At 55.6% G+C, this 20,125-nt stretch overlaps 1 protein-coding gene across 5 annotated transcripts in view; it reads left to right on the top strand.

Annotated features, from left to right (window-relative positions):
- Positions 1-20,125, top strand: part of ZNF185 (zinc finger protein 185 with LIM domain) — a 72,488-nt gene that overhangs the window by 12,935 nt on the left and 39,428 nt on the right. The window contains exons 2-13 of one of the 5 annotated variants that reach the window (XM_021932802.1): positions 3,548-3,626; positions 3,813-3,936; positions 4,241-4,306; positions 6,185-6,223; positions 6,339-6,416; positions 7,120-7,209; positions 8,014-8,103; positions 9,363-9,446; positions 9,746-9,784; positions 11,194-11,277; positions 11,741-11,830; positions 17,567-17,653. In XM_021932802.1, the coding sequence (XP_021788494.1) occupies positions 3,593-3,626; positions 3,813-3,936; positions 4,241-4,306; positions 6,185-6,223; positions 6,339-6,416; positions 7,120-7,209; positions 8,014-8,103; positions 9,363-9,446; positions 9,746-9,784; positions 11,194-11,277; positions 11,741-11,830; positions 17,567-17,653 (905 nt within the window). In that variant the 5' untranslated portion in view covers positions 3,548-3,592. Of the gene's footprint in view, positions 1-1,310; positions 3,627-3,812; positions 3,937-4,240; positions 4,307-6,184; positions 6,224-6,338; positions 6,417-7,119; positions 7,210-8,013; positions 8,104-9,362; positions 9,447-9,742; positions 9,785-11,193; positions 11,278-11,740; positions 11,831-17,566; positions 17,654-20,125 lie in introns of those variants that run through there. The other 4 variants (XM_021932800.1, XM_021932801.2, XM_021932804.1 and 1 more) reach the window with 4 other exon arrangements.

The raw sequence follows: 20,125 nt of genomic DNA, 5'->3' as shown, positions 1-20,125 counted from the left end.
GCTTTCCCTTCCCACAAGAGCCACCAGGAAGCCACTTCTGGAGGGGTCCACATTCCATCCTCCAAGGCTGCTTACATCTGTAGCAAGGGTCTTCCTGGCTGTCACTGAGTGCAGGGCCACTCTGCCCTGCTGTCTGTGAAGGGCTGGACAAGGGGAGGGGGCGGTGGGTCTGGGAGGAGACCTAGGTCCCAGCAGGGGTCGGTGGCTTCAGGCAGTCACTCCCTGGTGGGGTGTGCTGGGCTGTCACAGGGTGCCTGGGCCTGATCCTTGTTGAGGATGGGGGAGGAGCAGGGCTTGTCTGGGAAGACTTGGGTCTGCAGGTCTGTGCCCGGCTGTTGGAGTTAGGGGAGGGGAGCGCCCAGTAGGAGCAGGGCTGGCCTCGACATGCTGGGCCCTGAGGGAGAGGCAGGGCTTAGGCTGGCAGGAGTTGGAAGGGCATTTCAGCTGGGTGGACCAGCATGAGCCAAGGCACAGGCATTCACCTGGTAGGGCTACCTTCCAGGGACTCCAAGGCACATGGTCTGCTTGGAGCACAGTGTCGGCATTGGGGGGGAAAGAGGCTGACTCAGGGGACTGGTGATTTTGCTCCCAGTCTGAGAAACAGTGGGGAACCATCTGGTGCTGACTGGGAATTGAAGGCTGGTGTGGGCCAAGTGGGATTAGAGACCAATGAGTGTTGCCTGGAAGAGGTGCAGATACAGGCAGCAGGCCAGGGACCAGGGAGGAGGTCACAAGGGATTGTGGCCTAGACCAGGGCAAATTGGAGGGAGAAGCCAGCTCAGCAGATGGGATGTATATTCCAAACTCATTTGGAGAATAACTCATTTGGGGTGCCCACCCCACCCCAACCCATCCCATCCCATCCCATCCCATCCCATCCCATCCATCCCATCCCATCCATCCCATTCCATCCATTCCATTCATCCCATCCCATCCATCCCATCCCATCCCATCCATCCCATCCCATCCATCCCATCCCATCCACCCCATCCCTCCCATCCCATCCCATCCCTCCCATCCCATCCATCCCATCCCATCCATCCCATTCCATCCCATCCCATCCCTTCCATCCCATCCCACCCCATCCATCCCATCCATCCCATCCCCTCCCAACCATCCCATCCCATCCATCCCATCCAACCCATCCCATCCCATCCCACTGCCTGACACTCATCACTTTGAAGACTCCTTGTCCCAAAGAACTGCCTTACACTTCATCGTATGGAAAGACTCTACTTTGGCAGAGATTTTTCTAACTCTTTCATATTTATTGTCTCATCAAAAAGGAAATTTCACTTGTGAGACTCAGCCAGGTGTGAGGGAAAGGAGCCCATGAAGAAGCACCAGCCCAGGTCTTTGCCTGGCAATAAACCTGGAGTCTTCTGAATGGAGTCTCAGCTATAAAGACGGGACTGAAGGCAGCATGGCACCCTCTGCAGGGGACCGATGGTGTTCCCACCCAGCCCTGTCCTCGCTTGCCATGGGACCCTTTGCCTCTGTCATTCTGCATGTGCAATAGTGTCTGTTTTGACTTTGGAAGTGGCTTATTTGGTCCTGATTTGTCAGGAAACTTCTAGGCTATGTGGCCATCAGGTTTGACAAGGGGTAACTGATGAGTCCTTGTGCCTAGTACTGGGCCTGGGATGGAGTCCACTCCCCAAACTGTGGATGGCTGTCACCTGCTTGCCACATTCATATGTGGAAGCTGGTGGCTGCAGTCCCTCAGGCCTTAGAAGGGAGTATGTCTTTGAGGTGCCCGGCGCAAAATAAGTCATACTAGCTGGTACAGCCTAGCAAGGTTAGAAGGAACCTAAAGACGAAAGACTAGGAGGTCCTCCTGCACGTGAAAAGCTGAGGCCCAGATGAAATGAGGAACTCTCCCAAGGTCTGTAGTCAGTCAGTGGCACCCAGAGACTCTGCCCATGTGCCCTGCCCATGGGGCCACTCCACAGATTGCTGGGATGGGGACAGTTGGGCCTGTATGGCCCTAGGATCACCTGTGGAGTGAGCTCCACTCAACAGAAGTCTAACGTGGCAGCTTTGGTTCGGGGCTGGGCACGTGGGGCTCCCATTTGCAGTGATGAGGTGCCATTCCTGGCACACAGCAGGCTCGGGCTGTCTGGGCTGCTCATTCAGTGCAGTTTATGGAAGAGCCGGCTCCTGCTGATGTGGCGAATTTGGTTTGCTCTCGTCCCCCTGCCCTGCCCATTCGACTGTTCCCCTGACCTCTACAGAAACACGTCCAGGCCCTGCCAGCTGGCAGCAATGCTGAGCTGGTCAGACCCTAGCCCTGGAGGGGCCCAGGGGATGGAAGACCCTGGAGAGAAAGGCTCTTCTGCTTTGTGACTATGCCAGCACAGCCAGGGCCCTACTTCCTGTCATGCCCACAAGCCTGAGTCCCCAGTCTCTCTTTTGAGGCTCAAGGGGTCGGCTGTGGCCACTCAGGGCTCCCAGCCTGGAGAGCCAGCTTCATCACCCTGGACCCTCCTCCGGAGCAAATGGCCCTTGAGACCACCACAGCTAACCCTTCATGGGCATGAGAGGGCAGCACTTGGCTCAAGGGCAGAGAGGCTGAAGGCAGTGTGGCACATTCTGGGCAGCATGAGCAGCATCGGGCTCAGGGGGCAGAGCAGGGCGAGAATACACAGAGGAAGAGGAAGCAGAGCTCGAGGCAGCTGTGGGCTAGGGGCGTAAGGAAGCCCTTACCACAATGCCACACTCGCCTGGTCCCTGAGGGCCACTAGGATTTGGCAGTGGGGCCCTGGGCTTCCCCACTGAAGGTGGAGCCAACCCCTGAAGGAAACAGGGCTGCACACCCCAGACCATTCTTGTGCTGTTTGAGGACCACCCACCGCGCCTCTCCTAGCAGATGACTTGAGAGCTACTGCTGCTTGGCTCCTGTTCAGGTGGTGCCAGGTACTTATAGGAACGTTGGCGCATTCCATCCTCACAGCAGTCCTGAAAGGTAGAATTTTTTTTTAACTATCGTTTTACAAATGATGACACTGAGGCAGCTCAGAGAGGTTAGCTGAGCTGCCCAAGGTCTGTCAGAAAACTCCTAAGGGGTGAGAGGCAAGGTCCAACCCCAAAGCAGCTGGTCCCCTTGCCCCTCCCTCCCAACAGGCCATCTGCCTGCCCTGAAGCTGTTCAGCTTTAGATGCACTCTGTCCCACCCTCTTGAGTCCACCGGTGCCAGCTGTCTCCCCGACACTCCCCAGCCTGAGCCAGGCCGTTAGCACTCTGTAGGAGGGCTCATGTTCTCCTGTTATCAGTGATCGCTTTGAACAGACAGTCCCTGGCAGTCCCTGAGCTCCACATTCTCTACGTGAGCAGCCCTGGGCAGGCAGGTGGGTGTGCTGCTGGGCAGCAGCAGGTACAGTGAGTGCTTGCCCCTGGCTTCTGCCCATACTTAGCACTCCACCAACGCTTGCCACCCCCAATGTGCAGAGGGCAGTCTGGATGATCTTGGTGTACCAGGACACATATGGTCACCTGCAAGACACTACAAATGAATGAAGTGACAGCATTTGCTTGCCTTTATCCCCAGAAGCCCTGCTGAATCAACTGAGAAGAGACCTGCGGAGCAATCACCATGAGTATCTCAGCTCTTGGAGGCAGCACCAAAGGTGAGGCCTGGGTTCCCTGGTGTCCCGGGCTCTGCTTGGGGCTGTTTTCTTCCAAGCCTGCCCCTACAGGCCGCAAGCACTGTCCCAGCAGCAAAGGGAGAGCAGCATACTGGGAGGACTGGAACGGAGGCCGAGGGTCCTGGGGCTGCGTTCCTCTTTTGAGGCTGGTGGCTTTTCCTACCACAGGGAAGCCTCTGCCATCAGGTGAGGAGGAGCGCAATAACGTCCTCAAGCAGATGAAAGTGCGAACCACGCTGAAGGGGGACAAGAGCTGGATCACCAAGCAGGATGAATCGGAGGGTCGCACCATGTAAGGCAAGGAGGCCGGGAGGGACCGCAGCAACGTGGGGGCGTGCAATCCGTGGGGGCCTGACCATACCTGGGGATGCAAAGGGGCTTCCACCGTTCAGAGCTCCACCAGGCCATGTAGAGGGCAGAGCATGGGAAAGGCTATCCAGCAATGTCACAGGGTGGGAGGGCCCCTGGTTGCCTGGGAAGGAGAATATGAGGCACAAATGGCAAGACTAGCTGGGCAGCCTCTAGGATGGAGGCCACAGGGTGGCAGGTGGCAGGGAGTCTTGGAGCCACTCTTTCAGGATGCCTCTTTCCCCCAGAGAGCTGCCCTCAGGTCGGAGTCGTGCCACATCCTTTTCATCAGCTGGGGAGGTTCCAAAGCCCAGGTAAGAGGTGGTACTCAGGTGGCTGGTGGGTCAGCCCCAGGGACTCTCCTAAGGCTTGGGGTCAGCCCTCAACAGGGAGGGGTGGGCAGTCCACAGGGGACAGGGATGCAGCCCCAGCCAAGGGTCTGCTATGAGTAATTTGAAATCTGCAGGAAGGGGAGTGTAGGAGTCACTTGGTCCAGGCCCTTGGCCTTGCTGTGTGGCTGTGGGGCAGCTGACTTCCCTGCTGGGCCTCCATGGCTCCAGCTGTTAACTGGGATTGAAGTTGTCTTTAAGAAGACGATTATTCTGACCTCCCACCCATTCCCTGCAGGGAGTGAGACTGCCTCTGAGATGCTTTGGGCAGCTTCCAGAGTCACAGTGACTCACTCCTGCAGGTCGCCCTGACTGCTTGAGTGTACTTGGGACTTGGCATGCCTGTAGAGAGGCATGAGTTTGCTCTGACTGTCTCCCAAGTTTATCGTGACATATTTTGTCAGCTGACCAAGGAGAACTGGCTTCTGTCTCTTTGGGGGACTTTTCCATAACAGTGTTCAGAGGGGCTCTGAAGCGTAGGCACACCCTGCTGGCATCTGGAGGAACTGCTCCTGAAAGAGAAAGGGAACTGAAATTCAGGCTTGCTTCTTGCTCCAAACAGCTGACAGGTGGCTTCTCAGGGGGTGGTAGAGGCAGTGGCAGCCTCTGGAAGGGAGGGCCTCAAGTTTACAGCCGGCACACAGGGCTGCCTTTAGTAACTACGGTCTCTCTGTCACCCCTCGATGACTCGGCTCCCACTACCTGCCAGGTCCCATGCTGGGCACAGAGGATGCAGTAGTGGCCAAGACAAAGGCCCTGTCTTCGGGAAACTGACATCCCAGCAGGGGGCTCAGGCAGGACCCTAATAAACAGTTGAATACAAGAGCGAGAACCCCCACGTGTGCCTGCAACATGGCCACCTCTGGGAGGCTGTCTCCTGTTAGGGATGGAGACTGTGGGGATGGAGACTACTGGGGCTCTGTTGCCCTTGACCCAAACCCTGATGCTCCAACCCAAATCCCATCCATTGCAGGACAGAAGGGTCTACCCTGACCCCTTGACTCCTCCCCTAACTCTGAGGAGGACTCTTTGCAGGGGCCCTTAACTCCTGCCCGAGGCCAGAACTTACAGGCCGACCACACCCGGCTGTCAGCTCCCTGCCTGCTCACCTTAGCTGCCCCCTGAGTTATCTGAGCCCCCTCAGTTGCTGCCAAGCAGAAGGTCTCAAACACCTGGAGCCTAATGTTTCCCAGCCACTGAACAAGCCCTGGCCATGCCCTTTCCTCTCAAACTTCCACCAAGACTTGGGGTGTGGGCATGCAAGGAGCTGGAGCAAAGAGGGCCCTGAGGGACAGGAAGGGGGACAACTGGCTTTGGTTGGCTGCTGCCTGGGCTCTCACCCTCAGGTCCTCATGCACCTTCCTGGTGGAGGCTGTTGAGGGAGATCAGGTCAGGCCCCGGGCTGAGGGGAAGCCTCTGGCTCTGACTGGGGAGCCTCCAGCCTGCACTGGTTCAGCCCCAAGCACAGAGGATGGGATGGCTGTTAGCTGAGAGGAGCGCTCCCTCGGCGCAGCACTGGGGCCCGGCTGGCCAAGGAGAAGCTGGACTTTGGAGAGGCCATCAACCTGCCATGAGGAGTCACCTTGGGCTCTTTTCCTGGGGGAGCATGAAGGAAACAGGCAGAGTGGAGCAGGCACCTGACTGGGGGCACAGGGGGCTGGCACCCCTCGTTTCTGCTGTACTGGGACACCTGGAGCACTTGCCAGCCAACCTTATTTGCTATAGTTAAGGGCAGGATAAAGTAGGATGACCTGAGCCCTCCAGCAAACCTCGCTTCACTCCACCCCTCCTTCCCTTTGGCAGGCCTCCGAACACAAGGGCTCCGACTGGCTACATCATCCGGTAAGTGACCGCAGGACTCTGCCGGCTTTCCTGTGCCCACTCGTATCACCCCTTGACTTCTTACCCCTCCAGCCCCTCCAGGGAGCTCACCAGCATCTCCTGGGCTCTCTTTTAGGGGAGTGTTCACCAAGCCCATAGACAGCTCTTCCCAGCCCCAGCAGCAGTTCCCCAAGGCCAACGGGACTCCAAAAAGGTGTGTCCATGGGGTGTTGGCCAGTCGGCCAGTGGGGAGGTGTGAGGGCCTGGTCTGGGCTCGTGGCAGAGAGAGCGCTCTGCCTGTCAGGAGTGTGGGGCCTTGGAGGTGCCAGTTCTCATCCTGTGTAGGGCAGGATCCTGGAGAGCAGGGTGGGGTGGCCAGAGGAGATGGGTTGGGGTGGGACTGGCAGTCCCAAGTGGATGTGTGGGTCTCTGGGAGGTCCTGGGCCACTAACAGTGTCCTTGTCCTGGGGTCAGTCCTGGCTACTGGGACAGAGAGGTGCAGGAGTTTGGGAGGGGCTGGGTGTAGAGTCCCCCTAGCCTGGCAGTGGGCACCCTTGACTTGACTTGCTGATGGCATTGAGAAGGCTGAAGTTGCATGCAATTCAAGCACCTTGGCATCAGACATTGCCTGGGGCTCCATCAGACTGGAAAGGCCAAAGGGATCAGGAAACAGGAAGCAAAGACACAGGCAAGAGCCCTCTGGGCTGTTCCCTGAAGCTCGGTGGGATTTGCCTATGCAGCAGGGGCTGCCCTGTTCTGAGCAGCACAGTTCTGGGTGTCTGTCAGGGCCAAAAGCAGAGAGGAAAGGCTCCCAGGCAGTTCCTGGCCCACCTATCACGTGTCCACTGGGCTGTATGGCCAAATCTGGAGGCAGGACGGAGCCTGCAGGTAGATACATGGAACATTCTCCTCTCTAGTGCTGCCAGTCTGGTGAGAACAGCTAACACTGGTCCTCCCCGCCCCTCCTCCTCTGGCTACAAGATGACCACTGAGGATTACAAGAAGCTGTGAGTATGCAACACCAGGCTCACCGTGGTTCCCTACTCCAAGGAACAAGTCCAAACTCTGGGTCCGCTGAAGGCAGCTGGCTACTTGCCTCCTGCCTGACACTCCCTGCCAGTTGCAGCTGTGGCCTGGAGCCACCAGAGGGTAACAAGTCCCAGAAAACTGGATGGCAGTGCACATTGCACGTCTAATCTGAGGCAGAGGAGGGACTGCAGGAAGCTTGTAGGAGGGGCCCCACGAATCTGGGGAAAGGATCATGGGTCGTGAGGCTGCTGCTGGCTGGTTGTGCTTCTTGGGCTTGGCCCTGCACCCTGCCGAGCCTCAGGTGCTCTGCCTGGCTGCGCTGGGCTGGGGGCCTGGGGATCCTCAGGGTGCTGCTGTCAGTCTGAGCATCGTGTGCCTAAATCTGAGCTGCTTCTTGGATAGAAACCTTTGGGGTTCCACTTCGTGCTCCCCTTGGGGTCCCTTTCAAAGCCCCCCACCCCCCACTGTATGCTCAGGGAGGGGGGTTCTCTAGACAGAGGTGTGAATTGTGCCTCTAGTTCCCAGGGGACCACATCTTTCTGTTGTTTGTCCCTTGCCTCCACCATCCAGGGATGGGGAGCATCTGGGTAACCTTTCTAGGGAAGGAGAGAGGCTCAAACAGGGAGGGAGGGGAGAGCTGGCTCTCAAGGAGGAACAAGTGGCATGAACTAAGGCCCAAAGGCAGAGATACTGACTTGCCTTGTCACTGGTGTTGAAAGCCAGGAAGCCAAGCTGCTGAGGGTGGCAGCCTATGACAGAAAAGTGCCTCTCCCCTCTCTTAGGGCACCCTACAATGTCAGGCGCAGCTCTACATCAGGGGACACCGAGGAGGAGGAGGAGGTGCCTTTCTCCTCAGATGAACAGAAGCGGAGGTAACGGAATGGTGCCTTTTGGGCATCCCAGGGGGCAGGGCAGGAGCCTGAGTCTTCGAAGACTGCTGGAATGAATTGAACTGGTTGGGGTGACAAAATGCACAACACGTAGGCCATCAGCGGTAGCCCATGGAGCATGAGAATAGGGGTCATTCTTTGAGTGCCAGAACCACCCACTCAGTGTTGGGCCAGCTGAGGGGCCCTTGAGAACCTTCTGTGGGGTAGAACCTACGTACTGTGCGTCCAGGGAAAAACCTCATTTGGAGGCTCTTCAGGGCTCTAAATCGGTTTGTTAGAAAGGGCCCTGAGACAGTTGGACAAAAATATTCAAGGAGAAGCCAGTACCCTCTATCTGCATGATCTGCATGATCTGCATGCCTTGGGGGCAGGGGTTGACTCCACAGTTCTGAATGCCCCTGGACCCCAAACTGAGCCCCAAGCACGCGCAGCAGTGGGAGTGTGCCCCGTGCTGCTGAAATTCTACCCCAGTCTCTGCACCAAGTTGCCCTCATCCACGCAGGCCAGCAAAGTTCCATGGACCCTTGCCCCTCCTCAGTCCTTTGTCCATGGGGACTGACCACACACCACCCAGTACTGGTGAACTGTGACAGGGTTTTGTAAGCACCTTTTGTATGCCTTCGGCTTGGGGCCTGTACAGCAGTTGGGCCCTGAGGAAATAAAGCCCTCCCCTCTCTGGGCTCAGCCAGCCACCAGTTCCGTATCTGCTGACCCATCTGTGGCACAGGAATCACAGCAAAGCCCCACTGCCAAAGGCCCTGGCAGATTGGCTATCCTCAGGGGATAGTTCACAGTGGCAGGGGCCCCCAGGCCTGGGTGGAGCAAGGAAAAGAGCCAGAAGCTAAGAGTGGCCTAGCATTGAATGCCAGCTCTGCCACCTGCTAGGTGAGTGCTCTTGGGCAAATAATGAAAGCTTCTTGGACTCAGTTTCCTCATCTGTAAATTGCAGAGGATACTAGCACCTACTTTCCTGGATTGAGAAGAGCAATAAACCAATGTGAGGACATTGGCATCTGGCGCAGAGCTGGGCACATGCCACACACTTGATAAACGTGGGCTGCCCTTCCTTCAGTTTCTACATTTCCTTTGAATAGTCCTTGGAGCAGGTGCAAATCTGGTTTATCCCATACCTTGCCTCCCTGGGCTGGCCCTAAGTCATCCCGAGTCCATCCCAGGCTAGGCTGGCAGAGCATGTCCAGCTTGGCACCCATCAGATGCTCCCCCACCCCGTGTCACCCCAGGTCAGAGGCTGCAAGCAGTGTTCTGAGGAGAACAGCTCCCCGGGAGCACTCCTACGTCCTGTCGGCAGTCAAGAAGAGCACTGGGTGAGTTGCCACCAACTGGCTCCAGGCTCTAGGACAGCTCTCCTCTCCTCAGAGCTCCAGCCTTCTCTGGCTGATGAAAGGGTGGGTGGAGAGATCATCCCCAAGGGCCTTCCTAGCTGAGCCTTCTCAGATTCTCAGATGTACTTTCTAGAAAATGGAGAGGTCTGGCGGTTACCACCAGGGAAAGTGAAGTGCCGGGAATGGGAGAGGACCCAGGACCCCCTGGGGTAAAGCAGTCTTGATGTCACCTGCCCACGGGCTCTGCCCAAAGCTTTGCCTTTCTCTTTCGTTTCAAGCAGTCCTACCCAGGAGACACAGGCGCCGTTTATTGCGAAGAGGTAAGTGTCATCAAGGGACATCTTGGAAGCCTGTTACTGGCCACAGGAAGGCCTTCCGTCAGCTGGGGTGTAATGTGGGAGCTGTGGAGAGGGGATGTGGATGTGGGAGCTACTGTCCCTGAGCAGGGGAAGTTGTGAGGGGCTGGGGGCTTCTGTCTGGAGGCTGTGGTAGCATATGTGGTAGCATATGTGGTCAAGCTCTTCCATTTGCCAATGGCTAATGGGGCTGGGTCCCTGACCCAAGATGGAGCATTTCCAAGGCCCTCTGGGAGTTGTTCCCCTGCCCCTGTTGCTTGCCTCTTGCCTTGCCTTCTGCTGTCACGCAGGATCAAAACCTGGGCCATCAGGAGAACTTCCCCTGGGAGGTGACTGTGACATTGGAGATGGGCCCTAAAGGGTGAACAGGGCTTAATAGGGAATGATCAGAACGTCAGGACACTCCAGCTGACTGAGGGAGGGGTGTCACCATTAGTTGAGACAGGGCACCTTCTGGAGGAGGAAAATATTCGGGGGAAAGCAGGAAAGAAAATTCTGGAAAGTTGAATTTGAGGGACTTCCAGTTTAGTGGACAGGGAAGGCCTCTCTCCATGCTGAGGTGGCTAGCTGGGGACTGAAAACCCAAGAGAAGACAGCATGCCAACTGCCCCAGGCAGAGGGCCCCATGGTGCCCAGGCCCGGGGTGGGACTAGCTTGCTGTGTTGGAAGACCGGAAGGTTGGCAGGAATACAGAGAGCAGGGATGGGGGCAGCACAAAGGAAGTGACAGAGAATGGCGGGGGGTCTTCCTGGTTCCATTTGGTTCCTGTGGTTTCTGTAACGCAGTACCACAAACTGAGCAGCTTAAAAAACCAGAAAAGACTTATCTCCCGGTTCTGGAGACCAGAAGTCCAGATCAAGGTGTTAGCAGGGTGGGTTCCTTCTGGAGGCTCTGAGGGAGAAACCGTCCCAGGCCACTCTCCTGGCTTCTGGTGGTGGTTGGCGATCCTTGGCGTTCCTTGGCTTGTACCTGCATCACTCCAGTCTGTGCCTCTGTCTTCACATGGCCTTCTCTTCCCTGTGTGTCTGTGTCCAGATTTCCCTCTTCTTACAAGGACAGCGGTCATTGGATTTAGGACCCATCCTATTCCAGTATGACCTCATCTTACCTGATTACATCTGCAAACACCCTATTTCCAAATAAGGTTACAGTCACAGGTTCCAGGGGACACGAATTTTGGGGGGACACTATTCAAGCCAGTATGCTGTCCTTATCCTGAGCTGGCATCACTGAACCCCCAGCCTGGGCCACCTCTTAGCCGTGATCCTGAAGGGTTGGCCCAGTTAGACACCACTGGAAGCATGTCCTTCAAGGCCTGCAAGCTCCAGGGCAGCCAAGAAGACCACGAGCACCATTTCTCTTCTTGCTCAAAGGGTGGAGGTGGTGGAAGAGGACGGGCCTTCTGAGAAGAGCCAGGACCCGTCTGCTCTGGCAAGATCCACTCCCGGCCCAAACAGGTAATCCATTGCGCTTATCTCTGCCTAGGGCTGGTGGCTGCTACACCTGCCACTCAGTCACTAAGGAACCTCAGTCAGGGCACCTCCATGCTGGGCTTAGAGATTAGTGTCTCTATGTGCCCAGTGACAAGATGGGACAACGAAATCATTAAGGGCCCATCTGGCTGGATGTCCCAGTGCTGAAAGGAGCAAAACAGTCCAGCCTCCCGGGAGAGAGCACCTGGCTCTGGTCTGTTGAGTATGTATCTGTGTCACCTTAACCCTTGCACCACTGAGCCTGGTGGCAACTTGAACACCCCAAGAAAAAGTACCATCCTTGGGGTTTGAGAGGGCCAGCCACCATGGCAGTAGCCTGCCATTGTCAGACTTGCTCCTTGCACTCCAATAAGTTAGCCATGTTCAGCATGCCCAGGGAGGAGGCTCTGACATCTCCAGAGCCTCTCACAGCCACCTTCTTTGCCAGTGCGGATGAAGGCAGGACCAAAGCGTCTCAGGCAATTTGGATCGGGTGCCTGCCGAGTATGCCTAGCCCCGGTGGGAGCCAGGAGCTCAGGTGGGTGCCGAGAGCTGACTCTGGCTTGTGAGTGGGTGTGATGGCTTCCCGCCAGCCTGGCTGGCTGGTTCTGCCAGCTGGAGAGGGTGTGGCAGTGGGATGACGGGGCAAGGACAGGCTGAGTGCTGGTGATCTCACTCCAGGAAGGGCCGTGATTTGTCCTGATTTCTGATCCCTGAGAATCTGGGCAGATAATGGTGCTCTCTTGTCTGTGGACAACTAATACCTTCCTGTACTTTGTGCAGAATGGTGCTACCAGTCCTGTGGGGAGAGCCACCACTCTGTTGTCGCTGCTGTTTAAAGTGCCTGCTGGATTGAGACCTTTGCTCAAATCTAGGTCTCCTAAGAGCTGCATCTCTGTAGCACCCTTGGAAGACCCCTGCATCCAGAAGGGGAGAGGGCCTGTCCCTACAGGTCACTTCCCAGGCCCCCAAGGGCTGTTCAGGCTCTCCTAATACCATAGCAATCCCCCAATTTGAGCTCCACAGCCATTTATAGACAGGTGACCAATGTCCTCAGGGTTACTTCCTCGGTGCTGCGAGGGAGACAGAAACACTGACAGAGGGAGCCAGGAGCACGAGGCCAGGTCTCTCCATGGCCCCAGGCAGCAGACTGCCAGGGTGCTCCTCCTTTTCACTCTCTCCGTCTCTTGATTTTCTCAGTTGTCTGACTCTCCCCATAAGAACTTTGGTCCATAAGAACCTTAGAAAATGTGGAAAAGAAGATTTGAGATTTCTTTACAAGGCAATATCTAGGGCAGAGGTCCCCAGTCTTTTTGGCACCAGGGATTGGTTTCGTGAAAGACAATTTTTCCACGGGACGGGGCAGGGGATGGTTTCAGGATGAAACTGTTCCACCTCAGAATCCACCTTCATCATCATCAGGCATTGGATTCTCATAAGGAGTGCACAATCTAGATCTCTCACATGTGTAGTTCACAATACGGTTCGTGCTCTTATGAGAATCTGCTGATCTGACAGCAGGCGGAGCTAAGGCAGTAATGATCGCTAGCTTACCTCCTACTGTGCAGCCTGGTTCCCAGCAGGCCACGGACTGGTACTGGTCCTCAGGCCGGGGTTGGGGACCCCTGATCTAGGGAACTTGGCAATTGAGGGATATGGGGGCAAAGGCTGCCACAGCAAAGTATTATACCACACACTGGGGGGCTTAAACCACAGAAATTTATCATCTCCTACTTCTGGAGGCTAGAAGTCTGAGATCAAGGTGATGGCAAGATTGGTTCCTCTTGAGTCTCTCTCCTTGACTGGTAGACTCCATCTTCTCCCTGGGTCCTTATGTGCTCATCCCTGTCTGTGTATGCCTGCATCCTAATTACTTCTCATTTTTTGAGACAGAGTCTCACTCTGTCGCCCAGGCTGGAGTGCAGTGGCACAGTCACCACTCACTGCAGCCTCGACCTCCCAGGCTCAAGAGATCCTCCAGCCTTAGCCTCCTGAGTAGCTGGGGCTATAGGCACATGCCACCATAACCAGCTAGTTTTTTTTGTTTGTTTTTTAAAAATTTTTTTATTTTTTGTAGAGACAGGGTTTCACCATGTTGCCCAGACTGGTCTGGAACTCTAGGACTCAAATCATCCTGTCTTGGCCTCCCAAAGTGCTGGGATTGCAGGCATGAGCCACCGCGCCCAGACCCTAATCACTTCTTTTAAGGACATTGGTCCAATTGGATTAGGGCTCACCCACTTCTTTAAAGGCCCCGTCTCCAAATGCAGTAACATTCTGAGGTCCTGGGGGTTAAGACCTCAACATATGAATTTTGGGTGGCACAAGTCAGCCCATAACAGTATACAGTTCTCGTTTCTCCTTATTTCTCTGTTAAAGAAAGGCAATAAATGGATTCAGGTGCCTTTTTGTTTGTTTGTTTTGTTTGTTTTTGAGATGGAGTCTCGCTCTGTCGCCCAGGCTCAAGTACAGTGGCGTGATCTCTGCTCACTGCAACCTCCGCCTCCCGGGTTCAAGCGATTCTTCTGCCTCAGCCTCCTGAGTAGCTGGGACTACAGGTGTATGCCACCATGCCTGGCTAATTTTTGCATTTTTAGTAGAGACGGGGTTTCACCATATTGGCCAGGCTAGTCTCAAACTCCTGACCTCGTGATCTGCCCGCCTTGGCCTCCCAAAGTGCTGGGATTACAGGTGTGAGCCACCACGCTCGGCCTCAGGTGCCTGTTAGAAGACAATATAGGAGGCTGGGCATGGTGGCTCATGCCTGTAATCCCAGCACTTTGGGAGGCCAAGGCAGGAGGATGGCTTGAAGCCAGGAGTTTGAGACCAGCCCAGGTAGCCTAGCAAGACCCCATCTCTACCAAAAAAAAAAAAAAAAAAAAAAAATTACAAATTAGTTGGGAGCATTGATGTACACCTGTAGTCCCAGCTACTTGGGAGGCTGAGGTGGGAGGACTGCCTGAGCCCAGGAGTTTGAGGCTGCAATGAGCTGTGACTGCACCCTTACATTCTAGCCTGGGTGACAGAGCGAGACCCTGTCTGTAAAACAAGAAGAAAAAAAGAGAGATAATGGAGGAGAATTAGACTGTGCTGTATTATAGATTTAAGAGGCACTTTGACATTTATTCCAAAAAATTCCTTTGGATGTTTAATACTCATCATATGGTTGTCATTGCAAGGTGGCTTTTTAAGTTTGCTCAGGCTGCCATAACAAATAAAGGCTAGAGATTCAGGGTCCGGAGCAAGCTCTCAACAGGAGGCTCAGCTTGATGCTTCTGATAGTTCTTTCCTCCAATTCTGGTCTCTCAACATTTGGAGCTCACCCAGGCAGGTTCCAGGAAAGCTGCTGGCTGATCCTGACCCTGGAGGGCCGTCTTCTCTGACCCTACCCCATTAGGTGCTGCACTGGACCAGGCAGCCATCATCAGTACTCCCAGGCCCAGCTCCTATCTGCCTGGTGTCTGAGAAGCCCAGCCCGTGAGGAGCAATGACTCAACCAAACTCAGGGTCCTGCAGCATCTCAGAAAAGGCTGGTTTGTGGCAGAGTGGAAGAGGAGAATGTCACAGCCTTGTCCCAGGCACAGACCCATCGAGGCTATCCTCTCCCCACTCCCTGCCCTGCCCAGTCTCCCTTAACTACAGTGCAAAGGTCAGCTCCTCATAACTCTTGCCCCCCTTGCAACCTACACCCAGTTTAGGGACCCTCTCTTGGAGCACCCCTTCTCGACACCCCCAGACCTGGCTGCTTTACCCGCAGCTCTGGTCAAGCTTGCCTCACCTGACCAGCGCAGGGCCTCCTGGGTCCTGGTCCTAGGCTCTGCCCAGCATGCTGCCTGGCAGAGCGTCTGGGGAGCAGGGAGTAGGAGCACAGCTTCTGGCACGGGACAAAACCCTGGCTTTGCATCGAACTGACTGTGTGACCTTGAACAAGTCCCTTCATCTCTCCGTGCGTCAGTTTTCCCGTGGGTAAAATAGGGAGAGCAGTAATAGCTACTTCCCAAGGCTGTCTCAAATACTAAATGAGATAATGCACCTGAAGTACTTACCACAGTGTCTGGGTGCTGGTATCCTCTGGGGCGTGCTCTGGGGCGTGCTGAACTGCAGGACCCTTATTCAAATACAGGAAGAGATCAATATCTCCACCTGCCGGCATTTGAGGGAAATGCGGCCAAAGGCAGTGAAAACGTAGTATCCCTCCGCCCCACATCCCCGCCTCCTCACTCTTTGGCAGGATGAGTCACACACTGTTTGGCACAGGCCACAGTTGCTCACATTCCCACAGGTGGCTGTGATCCGTTTTGGGCCTCAGGCTTCAGCAGATGCCTGCCTCTCTTCCTTGAGTGCCTTCCAAGGGTGTGCAGCCTTCCAGCATGGTCCTGGACTTCAGATTGGACTAGAGATGTCTGTGGTTGGGAGTCTGGGGAGGTGGTGGGGTAGCGAGTTGCAGGGGAGGAGAGACCCCTGTGTTAGTTTACTGGAGCTGCTGTAACAAGGTACTAGAAACCGAGTGGCTTAAAACCACAGGCGTTTATCCTCTCACAATTCTGGAAAGGCCATGTTTCCTCCAAAGACTCTGGGGCAAAATCTGTTCCACGCCTCTCTCTTACCTTTTGTTGCCCGCAATCCTTGGTGTTTCCTGGCTTGCGCCCACCTCACTCCCATCTCGGCCTCTGTCTTCGCACAGCCATCTTCCCTCTGTGTCTGTCCAAATTCCCCTAGTCTGACACCAGTCACTGGAGCAGGCTGGGGTGACACTTTGTTCCCATTTCCTCTCTGACAGAGCCAGAAACGCCAGTGAGAAAATATGTTGTGCTTACCTGTGACATCCTGGTTCCCTGGCACCACCTGCTTTAAATGAGGCAGCCAGGGGTTTTATACTGTCATCATAAATGACATCATCCTCAACAACGATGTCATCATCGTTATCACGAGAGGAGATGGGGAGAAGTCAGAGCTGTCTGTGTGTGTAGGGCCCCTCCTGGCTTTCCTGATGGGAGAGGCCTTGTCCTTGGTAGCCCTTCCATTTCCGTCTGGTCACTTTGAGCGCTCCAGGCCCTGACCAGGGTGGAAGTGGAGGGACAGAAGGGACAGAGATGAGCAGCCCACTGACCCAGCCCTCCATGGCTCATTCCTCACTTTCACCTTGGCCACTCCAAACCCTACCCCTCCTGGGACCCCTGACTGGCTTCTTTAAAGTTCCAGTCTGATCCTATAAACCCCCCACTCCACTTCAAGCCCATCCTGCATCTTCCCTTTGCCATACCAGATCTAGTCTGTACATTCAGGACCTCTGCCAGCCTCTACCTCCTCCTCTTCCCCTGATCTCGCTTCAGCTGGCCTGGGTCAGGCTATGCCTCCATAAAGCTTGTCCACTGCTCCCATGGCGAAACCTGTTCTGGGCCCTACAGCACAGCAAGGTCAGTTTCCATGCCTCTCTGCCCCCGTCTGACTTTGCTGGGCCCAGAGCTTCACCAGGGCAGGCCTGGGACTCAAGCTTGTCTGCACTTCCAGTGCCCAGGGACAGTCAAAGGCAGGAGTGACTGCAATGTGGCTTGGAATTAGGCTTTGCTCCATGGACCTGAGGAGGTCTAGTTTGGGGTGAAGGGTCCACCCCCACAAAGCCTGAGAGCTCTATATTCTCTCTGGCCCTGGCCACATCATGGCCAAACCTGCTGGGCGTCATGCCTTGCAGTACAGCCAGAGAATGCATCAGATTTGGAGGGATGTGTGTCTGGGGTGGCCTGTGGTCACCTGGGGGAGGGCTCTGAGCATGGCTGGCAAGAGGAAAGCTCAAAGGGGCCCTTTGTCCTCACCCCTGAGTCTGCGACATCCCCTCCCACTGTTTTTCATTCCAAATTTGGTCTGTGGGTTTTCTCAGTCTCTCATACCCCTCAGTTCCTACCAGCCCATGAATGCAGAATTACCCCTGGCCTCACAAACGGCCACTTTGGATGCCCTGGTGGGGCCACAGGCTGGGGCTGCCCCTGCAAATGGTTGGTAGAAACACGGGTTGGGAGGTTTCATTTCTACCCAGAAGGGCCCTTCCTGTGCCTGAGGGAGGGTTGGGCTCAGGTCAGGGGTGGGAGACTGGGGAAGTGGCCTAAGGTCAGTGGCCCGAGCTCAGCTGCAGCACCAACAAGGCTCAAGGCCAAGGAGGAGATGACAGCAAAACAAAAGGGGGCAGTGGGTCTGGGCAGCCCACCGCACTCACCAGCCCGAGAAGGGGGAGACTTTTCTCACCTGCAACCCACTGGGTCTCTCCTTTGGCCCGCAGCTCAAGAGGTGAGGAAATTGTCCGCCTGCAGATCCTGACACCCAGGGCAGGACTCCGCCTGGTGGCCCCAGACCTGGAAGGCATGAGGTATGGGGGTCCTGCTGCTGTCCTGGCTCCCTGCACATCATTCTAGAGATGGAGGTAGCCGCCTCAGGATGCAAATGATGAGGCCTAGGGTTGGCTCTGCCACTGTAGGGCCAACAGGTTGATGGGAGGCATGGTCGACCTGGGTTCTCTGCCCCATCTCATTCTTTCACTCACAAAACCATTATGGAGCAAGCACTTGGTCTGTGTAAGGACACAGGCCCGACCCTGGGACACAGTAATGAACAGGACACCCTGGCTGGAATTGTCATCTGCCTGATGGGGGAGGCAGATGCCGACATGAGCATGAACGAGGTCAGCCAGAGATGCTGTGTGCCAGGAGCCCCTGGGAAGTGAGAGCTCAACCCTGCCAATCCCTGAAGATGGGACCAGTCAGCCGTGCTGGAGATGTTGGTGGGGGTGGGAGGAGGATTGGGTCTAAGGAGCTCGTAAAGGCCACTGAGGACATTGCCCTGCCTGTGTGAGAGGGCCACTGGGAATAGAGTGGGGTCATTCTATCCCCTCCCACTGGTTTTCATTCCAAATTTGGTCTGTGGGTTTTCTCAGTCTCTCATACCCCTCAGTCCCTACCAGCTCATGAATGCAGAATTACCCCTGGCCTCACAAACGGCCACTTTGGATGCCCTGGTGGGGCCACAGGCTGGGGCTGCCCCTGCAAATGGTTGGTAGAAACACGGGTTGGGAGGTTTCATTTCTACCCAGAAGGGCCCTTGCTGTGGTCAGAGTCCACAGCTCTCCAGGCCACTAGGCTCTGTGCTGGGGAGGGGTGGGTCAAGGAGGCCACAACCAGCAGGGAGCACGAGGGGCTCGGCCCCTGCCCTGGGGTGGAGGACAGACAGCCAGGTGACATGCAGGCAGGATTCAGGGGCTGGGGTGGAGGCTAGGAGAGATCCAAGCAGGGAGACTGGGCCCCTTACCTTGTGAAGGCCAGAGACTGGGGAGAGAAGCGGGAGTGTACACTGAAGGTCATCCCTTCATCCCTGGGGTGGCAGGAACTTTGAGCAGAGGCCTCTCAAAAGTGTCGTGGGTGGGAGTGCTTGAGGAGAGCTTCCCGGAGGAAGTGACACCCAAGATGAGTCCTGAGCGATCTCTAAGTCCCTTTACTCTCCTCCTTGGCTCCTCCCACTTTTAATTCTGCCCCCAAGGCACCAAGTCCTGCCCATTTTATTTTAGAGATGTTTCCATCCCTATTGCTCTGCCCCTGGCTCAGGCCTCCACTGCCACTCACCCAGTTGTCTGCAGCCGTTTCCTACTATCCCATCCCTGGACTCCCTTCCACATCTACCTGGGTGATGTTTTCAAAGGGCAGAAGTAGTTATGCCAGCTCTCTGCACAAAGCCCTGCAAAGCCCCTCCCACTATGCTCTGCAGCCTGAACTCAGTACCTGGCCCCACCTGCAGGCTCCTCCCTCCCTGGGCCTTTCTCTGTGCAGGCTGGAGGCTCTGCCTGAGATGCCCTTTCCCCTCTTTATTTTTCTGTTCCACCTGAAATGTCCTCTCTTCTGGGTCACCTCGTTCTCCTGAGTTTCTTTCCCAGGCAGCATCTGAGGGGCTTGTTGATTCTGCATGGCAGCATCCATTCTGCATGGATGTAGATACAATCACTATGCTCATTTTACAGATTAAGAAACTGAGACCCTGAATGGTTAAGTAACTTGCTCAAGGTCACATGGTCCAGAGCACGCAGATCCGCCCAGCCTGCCCTACTCCCACCTTCCACCTTCTGCACCATAGCTCATTGTACTAGTCGGGGCAGGGAGCAGGGGGACGGAGAGGGGTGATTGAAAGAGTTGGCATTTGCTGAGTGAACTCATTTGATGAGTATATTCTTAGGCATTGAAGTCAAATTTCCAGGAGGGAGGTATTTGAAGGTTTGTGATTGAGGTTTGAGAGAGTGATCAGGGCTCAAGAGCTTTCCACGTTATATGCAGACAGAATAGAGCTGAAATCATGAGCGTAAACTAGCTTCACATGGGGCTCGTGGCAAGCCAGCGGAAGCTGGGCACTGACCTCACTATGCAAGTGGCAGCCACCTGGCCAGCCCTCCTGGGGACAGCTGGGTGAGGGCAGTCACTTCTCACCATGTTGAGAGTGAGCCTCCTGAGGGCCAGTTGGGAGGTAGTGGGTGTGCAGGCCAGTACAGAGGAGAGGCGGGAACAAGTGGAGATCACTGCTTCAAGGGTGGCAGTTGACGCTTTGGGAGGGGAGGAGACAGCCCAGCAGGTGGTGGAGCACGTGAAGGGGAGGAGAAAAAGGCAGAGACCAGGAAGGTGTGTGGCCAGGGAGGTAGGCAGGTCGTGTTGACAGGGTCAAGGGAGGAGGGGTGGCGAGAAGGCTGGAGTGGCCCACTGGGTCAGCAGTACTGAATGGTGGTTTGAAATAATGATGGGACTGTCTCTCCTGGAGTTGACAACATGGGTCTCCCTGATGACCTGAAGGAGAACAGAAGGGGGCT

This window comes from Papio anubis, chromosome X (genome assembly GCF_008728515.1).
Source record: "Papio anubis isolate 15944 chromosome X, Panubis1.0, whole genome shotgun sequence".
Lineage (NCBI taxonomy): Eukaryota > Metazoa > Chordata > Mammalia > Primates > Cercopithecidae > Papio > Papio anubis.
This window is presented reverse-complemented; position numbering and strand designations above follow the sequence as displayed.